The 13,585-nt window shown below is 46.0% G+C and overlaps 1 protein-coding gene across 1 annotated transcript in view; it reads left to right on the top strand.

The window, feature by feature from the left end:
* The first annotated feature begins 390 nt into the window (after nucleotides 1-390).
* CHRNA4 (cholinergic receptor nicotinic alpha 4 subunit) overlaps nucleotides 391-13,585 on the top strand; it is a 72,727-nt gene continuing 59,532 nt past the window's right edge. The window contains exon 1 of the mRNA XM_088442845.1: nucleotides 391-764. Coding sequence (XP_088298971.1) covers nucleotides 641-764 — 124 coding nt within the window. The 5' untranslated portion in view covers nucleotides 391-640. The remainder of the gene's footprint in view (nucleotides 765-13,585) is intronic.

Below are 13,585 nucleotides of genomic sequence, written 5' to 3'. Positions count from 1 at the left end.
CTCCAGCAATGACTGTCATGTCTGTTTGCATGCTGTAATAATAGTGCATGTGTCCTGCATTATAAAGCAATCAGCCTGTTATCTAACTGCTGGGGGGTGACCATAATCTTTAATAAAGATCTAATGCAATCACAGTGTCCATTCAGCATAGTCCTAATGTAATTAGACCTGGTGTACTTTCATTATAAATAATATGAGTATGTTTGGTGTGGGATGAGCTGTTCGTAATCCACAAGAGACATTTGTGAGGATTATGAATCTTTGCCTCTTGGTATTTGTGTCTCATAACACCTCACGTAAGATAGAGCCCTACACACCTCTCCCCACTCAGTGCCCGAGGTGGGCAGTCTTAGAATAACACTGCCCCTTCCTTGCCAAGAGCAGCCACAGCTCACAACACAAGTGAGAGCATCTGGGAGTGAGCACAGGCACCCAGCCTTGAAACCCATCAGCCACATCAACTAAGAGGACACATCTGGGTTAGAGTGTGAGATGAGAATTCTTCAGGGGGCAGGGAGGCTCAGGTAACATCAGCAGATGGAGGCAGGGGTCAGATCCCAGCATTTCCTATTACACGGTGCCTGGTGTGAGTGGAGCAGGTGATGGCACCTGAGGAAGAGACAGTCCAGAGAGACAGAATATGAGACTGCGTGGGGGTGATAAGAACAACGCTCTTTCCCTGAGGAAGATCCTTGCTCATTTACTTGGCACCATGAGTTTAAGAGTGTCCCTGCTGTTTTCCCTATGCCTGTCCGTCTCTCCAGGTAAGTCTTGGTTTACCTTCTTCCTGACAAGTTTAAATTCCGATATATTCTTGCAGGCAGCGCTTTGCCAGGATGCTGACAGCAGCAGACGGCGCAGATCGGACTGCACTCAAATAGGGGCATAAGTTATAGCTGTGATCCTCCACATAGAGGATATGTAAAGTTACATTAGATGGAGATGATAGCTTTGCAAAATTAAAGTGATTTTATGCACATTGTGCCAGTACACAAATACAGGTTTTATGTCTGCATATTAATTACTGCTGATCCCAATGCATTCTAACATCACGGATCACTTATATTAGGGAGACTTCTTTGCTATGGGTACGCTTTTAGCAATGCTGCCATCCAACAGCACCGCGGACAGCTCCAAAGTAGTCTCTGGTCAGGGGGAAGGCGTCTGGCAGATGCAGCAAGAACTAGTATAGGATATACTGTATACAGGATATAGGACATTGAGTAGTAGTCAGATACAAAGAGTCAAACAATAAAACATGTTTATTACAGTAGAGTGAGTCACTTGACTAAATCATGAATTTATAGATTAGAAAAAGAGCGGAAAGCTGGAGCAAAATTGCGGCTGGTTTATTAATATAATTGCCTTTTATTTAAAAAAAAGAAAGACTGTGCTTTGATACACGTGTGCAATGGGTGAAAATACAGGACACACTGAATTTAATCTGTATGAGTAACAGATGGAACATAAATAGTATTGTGAACACTTAAGTAACGCCAATAGCTGATGGTTTAGTATTTGATTTATTAAATGATTTCTCATGTGCGACAGAGAAATCCCTGCGCTGAGATGGGGTACTGTACTGGATATATCAGACACAGATAACCTGTGGCTCTCCAGCTGTGGTGGAACTACAAATCCAAGCATGGCTTGCCAGTCAAAAGAGTCGAAGCCAGGTTGTCTTCCTATGGGATAAAGCAGAATATTGAGTAGACAATGTGTCATCACCCAGAGGTGGGGAATAAAAATAAACATATTTCAACAAACGGGGATTATGTATAATAATTACATCTCAGATGCAGCATGCAAGGTATTAACTAGAATAGACCATGTTCTGTGAATGGGAGATTATATATAGTAAAGACATGGTATGGATGAATACTTTACGGCTAGGGCACTTATCATTTATCCAACATTATAGACAGTGGTAGATGTAGGGGTCAGGGTGGCCCTAGGTACTATATTAATGGGCATGCCCAATTTTATTACTCTCATTGTTTGGTTATAAGGCCTCATTTGGCGATTGGCAGCTTAATATCTATATAATAATATCCCGTCTCCTAGATGCTTGCGCAGTGGAAGCCGGGAGTGGGAGTCAGACTGAGGTGACCCAGCATATGCTGGCTCCCTTTACTAGTAATATAATACCAAATTAAGCCATGAGCTATGACATTTCATTTTATTTTAAATTATGTATACATATTTACTAAGTAGAACAGATTACAGGGGCGGTCCATGCATATCCTGCCCATCCACACTCGACTCAATATGGTGTATGGTATAGTGTAAATATTTTCTAGTTACTGATAAATTTGGTAATGACAGGTAAAAAACAAGTATCCAAGTGTTGCCCCCCCCCCAGCAAGTGCGCCCCTAGGCATGTGCCTCACATTCCTAATTGGACATTCACTACTGATTATAGATGCTATAAAGTGAATGGAAGCTGTTTAGTGATGCCAGCCAATAGCAAACAACATAGTCTAATGCTCACATTCAGGGGTAGAAACATGGGAGACAATGGAGGTGCCTGTCGCCGGGCGCCAGCACTGAAGGGGCACCTCCTCCATCACCCACAATATATTCATTCCACTTAGGGCTGTAAATATTGTGGATAGGGGGGCACTTAATGATAACTTGCCTCCGGGCGTCTGGGATGAACTTACGCCACTGCTCACATTGAGTAATTAGGACAGATAGAATGGTTGGGGTTAGTGATCCCCCCACATTAATACCTGCTATTTTAAGGTGTGAAAACTAAAAAGGGTTTAAGTAATTCTAGTGCTCGGAATACGTTATTGCCTGACTCCTGCAGGGTATATATATGTTACATATACCATATATATGTTACTGTGATAGATCAGTAAACAGTTAATGTTTGTAGTTTGTTCTATGTCTTGTGCTTGTTTTCCTGTCTGACCCCTTTCTCATTTCTGATCTTCCTGTGTTGGACTGGGGGCTCCATGTACAGGTTTAATGAAGTACTCTGCTTTTCTCCTCTCTCTTAGTTGTGCATTAAAGTCCTCACTTCCCTGAGGTTGTTGGTTTAATACGAGCCGATTATTTCTCGTCTCTCATCCAGCTGTAGCTCCCTGGACCCTGGGGCTGTGCTGGGACTGAAAGCTGATTTTAGCCTTCAACTCAGCATAACTGAGAACTCAGCACCCCCATTAACCACCAGGAGATGACCTGAAATTGACTCCTTGGTTGATTCTGCTTTTAACAAGTGGATAAAGAGTGTAACAAAGGGATAACTTATTCAAATAATATTTTATTTATGTACAGTACAGTACATGCAGTTTGGATGGATTATGCTATACACTGACTAATTCCAACATTATCCAGACACTTAGATAATTAAAATGATTTCAACACTGAGGGTATATTTCCTAAAGTGCAGGTTTACAAGAGTGGAGATGTTGCCCAAAGAAACCAATCAGATTCTACTTATCATTTAACTAATATTATCTAGAAAATGATAGCTAGAATCTGATTGGTTGCTATGGGCAAAATCTCCACTTTTGCAAACCCGCACTTTAGTAAATATACTCCTGAGAGTCTTTTCATTGTGGTACAGGTTGGAGATTGTTTGGAGGCTAGATGAGATTATAAATTCTAGTGAGAAGTTCCCTTTCAACTTCCATTACATTGTTTGTTACTACAGATGTGTCCAGCTCTATCTTTGCCGCTGATGCAGGAATCCTGCACTCACATTGCGGCATGCTACTTGCCGCACCAGCATACAATAGAATACGCCAGGCCATGGCAGCATTCATACCATGCAATCCTATGGATCGTGGGAGTGAACAAGATGCAATCGCCCATTAGCGGGCGCGCGGCTCGCGGCATGTGTGCTGCGGCAGGTTGCAGCAGTGGCAAACATATATCAGGACACATCTGTATATTGTTAATCATGGTACGTTTAGTTAGTTATCTCTGATTGTATAGCATTGCTTTATGCAATATAAATAAAAGTATTACTAATAATAGCTTATTTAGATTTATTTGACTTAAGTGTTTTAGTGGTTTTATAAAAATAAAAAACCTTGAGTTACATTTTCCCACATTTATCCCAAACATTAATGTTTATCTTTTGGATGTAAATCGCTCCTAAAATATTCTCTAGATGTAATATACACTCTGTATTGTTCAATTATGCCTGGCTATGGTTATTTAGATAAGGCTGATAGCATCTTCCGCACTTCCGGCATGCATATCTACATCTGATACAAGTAAAGATTGCTAGCTGTACATATTTATACTGGATGGAAATTCATTCATATGTTGTCACTGAATATGCATTAAGAGGTAGATAAATCTGGACCTTACAGACTAATTAGAGGGAAAAAAGCCAGGAAACAGGCTGCAGCATTGTATCAGTAGCAAGATAACAGTCGCACTATTGCAGCTTATTTTGTCATGTTAATGCCTGTTCTGTACAGATGAGGAGAGTTCAGAGTGCACCAGGCAATATAAAATATACTAAACCAATATTGGACATGTTTTTCTCATTATGATCTACTGATCACAATTTAGGTATGTTCACACTCTGGTTCATGAATGCAGCTATAAAATAAAAATGTACCATAGGCAGATGTTAGGCCACCCACAAGTATAAGCCCTTAGGTGGTAAATTGGGATTAACATCCTTACTGTTAAGAGGTTCAGTTTTGTACCCTCCTAAAGCTCTGTACACCCAACTTACCAGCATTGGCATTACCTTGCTATTATGCCACAGAACATGGATATAGTGTTTGCAACAGACAGCAGGCTCACAGCACCTCATCTGCATACAGACCTGCATTATGTTGGTGTATGTGGCACTGCAGCCTGAATGCCCTGTATGTGTATCTTGCAAGTCTACTCTGTCTCCTTCTACTACTGCCCCATCTCCATATTCCACCTTAAATTCCAAATCACCTTTCTGAATCTTTTTCTGGGTTGCACACCTGCTGCTTTCATAATATTTCGACAGCTGCTCACCCTTTCTGTGCTCCCCACACATCTGTACCTCTGCCCAGCCTGAAATCATTTTACTTTATTCTAAATCTATGCCCTGACTGAAATATGAGAGAACTGGTGTCAGGAGGGACAGATATTTGCCAAATGTTATGCTAAAGAGGAAAAAAAATCTTAATTTCCCCCAAAATTGTTCATAAAAAAGGTTATTATGCTAATGTGTAGTGATTCAAATCCTCAAATAAACAATTGGGATGTGTGCTGTGATCTATACTCTCTGTAGAACTTATTTACTGAAATCCATAAAAACTTAGGTTTGCCTACCCTGCCAATATAGGCCCTGATTCAGAGCCACTCGCTCTGACCAGAGTGCTCGCTCTGAATCAGGGCCCTCCTCCATTAAAATGGAGCGTCCTCCTGGACACTCGTATAGCTGTGGGTGACCACCCACAGCATATACGAGCGTCCAAAAAGATGGTCGCGATGGTCTTGACCATCGCGACCATCGGACTTGCGACGGCAACCCTGCTGTAGGGTTTCCCAGCCACAAGCCCTGGAGTGATTTTGGCTCTATCAGAGCCAAAATCACTCCCACTGACATCACTAGTGATGTCAGTGGGGCCGGCTTCAGACGGTAGACGTTCCCATGGGAACACCTCCGTCTGGCCGCCACGCCCCCGGCATGCCCACTAAAGGGGGCGTGCTGTCAGTCACCATCGACAGCACGCCCCCTTTGGTGCGAGACCCGGAGTGACAGCTTGGCTGTCGCAGTCCGGGTCTCGCGCATGTGCACGATGGAGCTCCCTCCGTCGTGCGCATGCGCAGTGGGGACCATCGACCCACTTGCGAGCATACTGCCGCTTGCGAGTGGGTCTGAATGACCCCCATAGAACAGTTACCATTTTCTAGTGACACATTATTATAGATAGCAAAACATTTCCACAATTTAAAGAACATCCAGAATCTACAAGAAAGGCCAGACAGAGGTTCCTAACAAAGCCATTCACAACTTTACATGATCTCATAATTGGTGTGAAATGTGTATATATTATATAGTGTCAGGAGTAGGGAACCTCATTTTTTCTGACTTTTATGTTTCCACTTACTGGTCTGTTCAAATGTAACTTTTTTACTATATTTATAAATCGATTGAATACTCATGGCAACACTGTACCAACCAATGAGTAATCAGCTTTCATTAATTTCATTACACAAAACTGCTGTAAACTAATACTGTATATGAATGGTTCAAGTAGTTTACAATTCATCATTGCTCTATGCATGTTACGGAAGTACATCCCTTCAAAGGGTCAAGTTAGAACGTATTTACATAATGATATCCTGAACTTTTTCCCTGCACAACGTATAGGCAGCCATGTTTTGGGGCTGAACTAAGGCCCTCATTCAGAGCCGTACGCTCTGAGCAGAGCGCACGCTCTGAATGAGGGCCGTCCTCCATAACTATGGAGCGTCCTCCTGGACGCTCGTAGAGCTGTGGGTCACCACCCACAGCCTATACGAGCGTGCAGTTTGATGGCCGCGATGGTCTTGACCATCGCGACCATCGAAACTGCGAGCCGGAGCCTGCAGTCGAGGTTTTCAACCGCAAGGCCCGAAGTGATTTTGGCTCTATCAGCACTAGTGATGTCAGTGGGCCGGCTTCTGACGGTAGGCGTTCCCTTAGGAACGCCCCCGTCAGGGAGGCACGCCCCCGGCACGCCCACCAAAGGGGGCGTGCTGTCAATCAACATCGACAGCACGCCCCCTTTGATCAGACACAATGATCGAAGGAAAGTCCTTCGCTCGTCGCGTCTGGCGCATGCGCACAATGGAGCTCCCTCCGTCGTGCGCATGCTCAGTGCAGAACATCGACCCACTTGCGAGCGGACAGCCGCTCGCGAGTGGGTCTGAATCAGGCCCTAAGTTTCATGAGAATGCAGCCTATAAACTCATTAGGAACCAGTGATATCATAAGGGCATAATGGGGCTGAAGCATAGTTGCATGGTTAACATATACACTAATGCACGTCTTAGCACTGCACATGCTCTGGAACCAAACACACACAACTATATTTGACGTAGAGTCATATTCATCTTAGGGGCATCTCCATTTGTAATGGAAGGGGGATAACTGGGTTTTAAGTGTTCTCACTTAGGGGCCCATTTGTCATTGAATATTTGAGGTAAAGTCCCCCAAAATTACCTCAAATATTAAGTATCCCCCTGACGTATTAAGGAGGGACTGCAGCAGGTATCTCCGATACCAGCTGTGATCCCTCCATTACCGCTGGCAGCCGCATCCCCCATAGGTTTCTATGAGGGCTGCGATGCTGCCAAATTTACCAATATCCCTAATATGATGCATTCCCGATATAGGCCCCCTCAGCTAATGCCATCTGAAGATGGTGTTAGCCACTGTGGCCTATGAGTTAACACCGCATAATCAGCCGGTGGAGGTTTACCCCGAAACCCTCCCCTGGCAATGGCCGCCAGTCAGCGGGATTGCGAATGTGCAGTAGCCCCAGCACTGGCCGGCAGCTTTCCAGAGACATCGCAGGGACGGGCTCCTTTCAGAGTCCGTGTCCCTGCTTGTTCCAGATGATACATCTGGACGAAATTATCAGATACTGCAATGCGATCATGAGCGGTACTGTCATGCCATGATCACATTGCAAATGAGATCATTAATATAGTAAATGGGGGCCCTAGGCTAAGTTCAAAGCTGGAATGGCTCAAAGGCCACTCAACCAGTGCGGCCAATCAGGAGCGCCACCCCATAGTGGTGCAGTGCAGTTGCCGCCTAGGTTTTGGGACTGGGCAGTAGTAGTTGGATGCTCTGCCCCACTGCACTTCAAACTCTAACCGCCTTCCCGGTCCCCACAGCCCTCTGCAGCCCGCCTGCTCCTTCTCCTTCCCAAAGTCCCCACAGCCCTCCGCTGCCTGCCTGCGCCTTCTCCTTCCCGAGTCCCCACAGCCCTCCGCTGCCTGCCTGCGCCTTCTCCTTCCCGAGTCCCCACAGCCCTCCGCTGCCTGCCTGCGCCTTCTCCTTCCCGAGTCCCCACAGCCCTCCACTGCCCACCTGTGTCTTCTCCTCCTGAGTCCCCAGCCCTCAGCTGCCCGCCTGCGCCTTCTCCTTCCCGGTCCCTGCAGCCCTCTGCTGCCCTCCTGTGGCTTTTCCCTCCCGGTCCCCACAGCCCTTTGATGCCCATCTGCGCCTTCTCCGTCCTGATGCCCCACAGCCCTCCGCTGCTTGCCTGAGGCTTCTCCATCCTGATTCCCACAGCCCTTCGCTGCTTGCCTGAGCCTTCTCTTTCCCATTCCCCAGAGCCTTTCTCCCTCATGAGTATCCACAGCCCTCCATTGGGGGGCGCACTGGTTCAGAGAGGATATGTTGGCAGTATATATGCAGTAGTGCCATAACAGGGCTTTAAAGCGCCCTGTTCTGGCCCCACCCCCTTTGCCCATGACATCATGATTTTGCGCATAGGCTGCGGGTCCAGCCAGCACCCAGAAGTGTGGCAGTGGATGGAACCTCTAGAAGACACTCTGTGCAGCTGTATGCACTGCAGGGTGCCTTTCTGTAGCATGGGTGGCACTGCCACAGCATACTGGCTGCAGCATAGGCATCTTTATAATGGGTGCAAGGTGTGCTGTGCACACAGGCCCCTGGGTCCAGGGGGGCCCACACCGCACACCCTGCACCCACAGTTAAAATATACTTACCCCTCAGCAAATTCCAAAGTGCTGCTCCACAGTGCCGGACCGGCGCTGCAGAGCAGCAAACACTCACTGGGAAACTCTGTAACAACCCCAAATAATGGTAATTTCATAGGCTGAATATCGATTGGTTCATCATCCACAAAGCTATTGTTAAAACAAAAAAAATAACAAAAGCAAGCCTTCCATGACGTGCACAGCTCACGCCCAGATCTGCACAAATCGTGCCCCATAATTGTGAGATCATGCCCCATTTAAGCTCTGCAAGTGAGGAGAATATGTAAAATAACTGCCTTCATTGTGTAGTTAATAATAATTATAATAATAATAATTTTATTTATATAGCGCTTTTCTCCTAAAGGACTCAAAGTGCTTTACATTTACAGTACAAAATACAAAATTAGCTTAAACAAGGGACATTAGTGAAATGCTTGGGTGAAGAGATAAGTCTTGAGACTATTGTTGAAGGATTCTAGAGTGGTGACTTCATGAACTGTGCGAGGAAGTGAGTTCCAAAAGGTTGGAGCCACAAAACTGAAAGCTCGACCCCCAGACGAATTCCATGAGATTCTAGGTACTGTTAATAGTCCTTTGTCAACGGATCGCAGTAATCGATAGGGACGGTAAGGAATCAGAAGCTGCTTCAGGTACCCTGGGCCATGGTCATGTAGGGCTTTGTAAGTTAGTAAGCCAATCTTGAAAACAATTCGCCATCTGACAGGCAGCCAGCGAAGGGAGTAGAGAGTGGGTGTTATGTGGTTGGAACGTGGCTGGTTGGTTAATAGCCTGGCAGCTGCGTTTTGTACCATCTGCAAGTGGTGCAATTCTTTTGCTGGGAGACCGAGGTAGAGGGCGTTGCAGTAGTCTAGGCGTGATGATATAAATGCATGTATGACTTTAGGCAGATCTTCTAAGGGAATTAAGTGCTTGATTCTGGCTATGTTCCTCAGTTAACAGGTAATAATAAATATAATACCCTTGTCACATTGAGAATTTCCAGGCAAAGCTGGAAACTAAGACTGCCCCACATCCATTAAATCTTCCGCATAATTCTTCCTCATATATATAATGTTACACTCCTGCCTGGGTAACACGCAATCATTAGGGTCACAACATACAATGAAGTACATCAAAAACTGGAAACATGCTTCTCTCTCATTTAGAATATGTCTGGCTCTATACATCTCTATGTTTTGCGTTCAACAGACAAATCTAATGTCCTTGACTGTGCTTGCTGCATTGTGTGATCTGTATGGGAAATATCTGTAGTTGCTATGCAGAATCCCCTGGGTAACTGCATTATTTATGTCAATATAAACAGTTTCTTTTATTAATTTTATAAGAGATGGAATGTGCATTAGAGACTGCTAGCTTGAGATTGACAAACCAGGTCAGTTCACTTCTCTAACTATGTACTATGTATAAATAATGCAAAAAAACTGTCCAATACACCTTCTCTTTACCTCTCATTTATACAGTGAGTACATTAGATATTACTCCCACTGCTGGGATATCGCACCTTAAATTTACTTCTTCAGGTGCACTTATGTACCGATTCTGAGTCGTATGTAATGCAAATGCATCTCTGGCTGCCCGCTATGAACGGAGCATGAATGAATTGAAAACAGAATGCTAATGTGGCTCCATGCAATTCCTAATACATATGCATCTATACGGTTATTATCCTTACTTACACCTATCCAGGGTCGTAACTAGGGTGGTGCGACATGTGCCATGGCACAGGGAACTGCAGGGCAGGGGGCGCTGTTCGGGCCTGTCAATTTTCTGTTTATAATAATTCTCACTTATAACTTCCACTACTTTTATCCCCGGCATTTCCTGGCCATGCCTATCTCCTTCCTGGCTGACTACCCCTCCTTCTGGCAAACTCCAAGCACCTTCCGTCACATTCTCTTTTATTTAACACACACTTTTCAAAATACTGTCTTACCAGGGACTCAAACCTACCACCTCTCACATAGCAGTCAGACACTCTACACATGGAGCTACGTACCCCACTATTTCTGATGGCAGCCCTGAACACAGCCACCGATTTCCGACCCAGGTGTTACCAGTACACCTCAAAAACCCTTGCCAATTATTTCAGCTGCTGACACAGGGTACATTCACGGATCTCCCCGCTGCTGATATTTGCTGCATAAATACTACAAACAGCACTCTTTCTATATCTTCAGTTGGTGATCTACACTGCTGGCTCCAGGCTTGGGCACGGCTGTTCTGATAGACAAATCCTACTGCAGTGCAGGTGCAGCTTCACCAGCGCTCTCCTACATCTAGAACTGGTGAGTTATACTGCATAATTATTGTGTATCACCACTGCAGCCTTTGTATTCACACCTGGATAACAGTGGTACAACGGGATTGGTACCCCTTTATCATCGTACAGGCCTTTCCCCATGGGACCACATCCCTTTTTTGTCCCTATTTTAAAAATAGGGGGCCGCCAATGCTCTTTCTGGAAAAGGGCACCAAAAAAATCTAGTTACGGCCCTGCGCCTAATCCATGCTACGTACAGACGATCTGTATGAATGTGGCATTCAGAACACACATGGATAACTCAGGTTATATTTCTCTGACCAGGGCCGCAACTAGGGGGGGCTGGAGGTGCACGTGCATCAGGTGCGTTGCTGCACTCGGCGCCAGTGTCCTCCAGCCCGGCGCCGCAGGGAGGCTCCAAGCCGAAGGCCCGCTGAGATTTTATTACCAGCGGGTGCCTGGCTCCTTCCCTGCATCGCCGAGGTAGCCGGAGCGTGGAGTTCTCTCCTGAACTCCAGCTTCCGGCTCTCCCCACGGGCACTATGGGAGAGACGTCATGACTCATGACGTCTCTCCCATAGTTCCGAGGAGCAGCCGGGCAGACTGGATGGCGGTGGACGCAGGAGCGGGGTTTAAGGTAAGTATTGGGGTTTTTTTTGTGTGTGTGTGTAAAAAGCGGCACTACAGGGGCACTACTATAAGGGCACTACAGGGGCATTACTATAAAGGCACTATAGTGGCATTACTATAAGGGGACTACAGGGCCATTACCATATGGGCACTATAGTGGCATTACTATAAGGGCACTACAGGGGCATTACTATAATGGCACTAAAAGTGCATTACTATGGGGGCACTAAGACTGTGGGGTAATTAGGCCCCTGGCACTGATAGGGGGGGCGCCATTTATTCCTTTGCCCTGGGCGCCAAACCCCCTAGTTACGCCTCTGGAGAGCATGCTGCAATTCTCTAACCTAAAGGGGCTATAATCACAGTTTAAGCAGTATTCTCCCTGTCACCAAGTCACACCTTCTTCTCTTCTCTGCCGGGTGGGCAAGACCAAGTAGCTCAATGACCTTTAAATTTTGGCAAGTTTACAAAGATGCAAGATCTACGAAGGTTATGATATGCATGGGCACGACCCTGGACCAATCCAACAGATATAGTGACTCCCAGCCAGCATACACAAAGTAGATGGTAGAATGGGGATTGCCCATCTGAGCTTTTTCCATTAAGACCTTTTCTGTTCCCACAGTGGTGTTCCATTGGTGAGGAGGAACCCAGCTGACTTTTCCCTATTGTGTTAGGTACCTGCTGAATGGAGAGTGGCCATGGAACTTCCCCAAATTTGTTTGCATCTAGTGGAGAGGAGCTCCAAGAAGCCTGGCAGAACTGCAGAAGAACAAAAGGCACTTGTTTGTTTGACTGTAAAGGACAATTCACCTAAATACATATCAAATACCATAGTGACCGATAAGTGTCTTTTTGGCTAAAAATGGTTCCACAACTAACCAGCACTTCTGGCCATCTGCTAACAGAGAATGCCCTACAAAGCATTTGGTAAGCATCAGTCACAACTCCTCTGGGTCTCTCTGGGGCAGTGGGTCCTGATAAGCCCATGTGGATATAGGCCCTCATTCAGAGGCGCTCGCAAGAAGCGAGCGCTCGTTCTGAATGAGGGCAGTCGCTTCATTTTTGAAGTGCGGCCTCCTGGTCGTTATGTAAGCTGTGGGTTACCATCCACAGCTTAGCGACCGACCAGGTTGATGGTCACGATGGTGAACACCATCGCGACCATCGGGGCTTGCGACGAGACCCTAAGGTTGGGTCTCGGCAGCTGCAAGCCCCAGGGAGCTTCCTGCTCTGAAAGAGCAGGAAACTCCCCACTGACATCACTGATGTCAGTGCCACCGCCCACAAAATGGTAGGCGTTCCTTAGGGAACGCCTCCGTTTTGGAAGCCACCCCCCCGGCCTGCCTACAAAACGGGGCGAGCTGGCAATCAACATCGACAGCCGCCCCTTTTGTAGAGAGCTCCAGAGCGAGAGAGTTTCTCTCTTGCTCCGGGGCTTGCGCACGCGCAGTGCGGCCGCTGTGCGTGCGCAGGGCTAACTATCGACCCGGTTGCGAGCACATCGGTGCTTGCGACCGAGTCTGAATGAGGGCCTTTAAACAAATCTATGGAAGAATCTAACTTTGCCTATAGAACACACTTGGCAGCATTTGAGAATCTAAAATACTACTTTTAAATACATACATTCAATGCAATAATACATAATACAGTAGTGTGAGAGCGTGGACGCCTGGCAGGCTTATTCTTTATTATTTATACTTTATGCCTGGCTCTCAGCTCTGTTGATGCATAAAATGGTTAGTGCTGTCAGAGTGAGTAGGAGTTAAGAACATTTGTGCAACTTATAATGGGTAGGACTGGTGCCATCTAAATGCATTTTATAGTGGAAATAAATTAATAAGTGCACATAAACTAATATCCTATTATGGTCATTAATGTTTTGCTACTGCACTCTACATGATGTCACATGGAGCAGGCGGGGCCACAATTGCTTGTAATCACAGCCATGCTCAGAGCATCCTCAGGATGCTCCTGGGGGCTGTAATGGAAGTGGAGTGCACG

This window comes from Taudactylus pleione, unplaced genomic scaffold (assembly GCF_031769625.1).
Source record: "Taudactylus pleione unplaced genomic scaffold, aTauple2 ptg000018l, whole genome shotgun sequence".
NCBI lineage: Eukaryota > Metazoa > Chordata > Amphibia > Anura > Myobatrachidae > Taudactylus > Taudactylus pleione.
The sequence above is the reverse complement of the archived record's forward strand: the minus strand, read 5'-3'. Positions and strand labels throughout refer to the sequence as shown.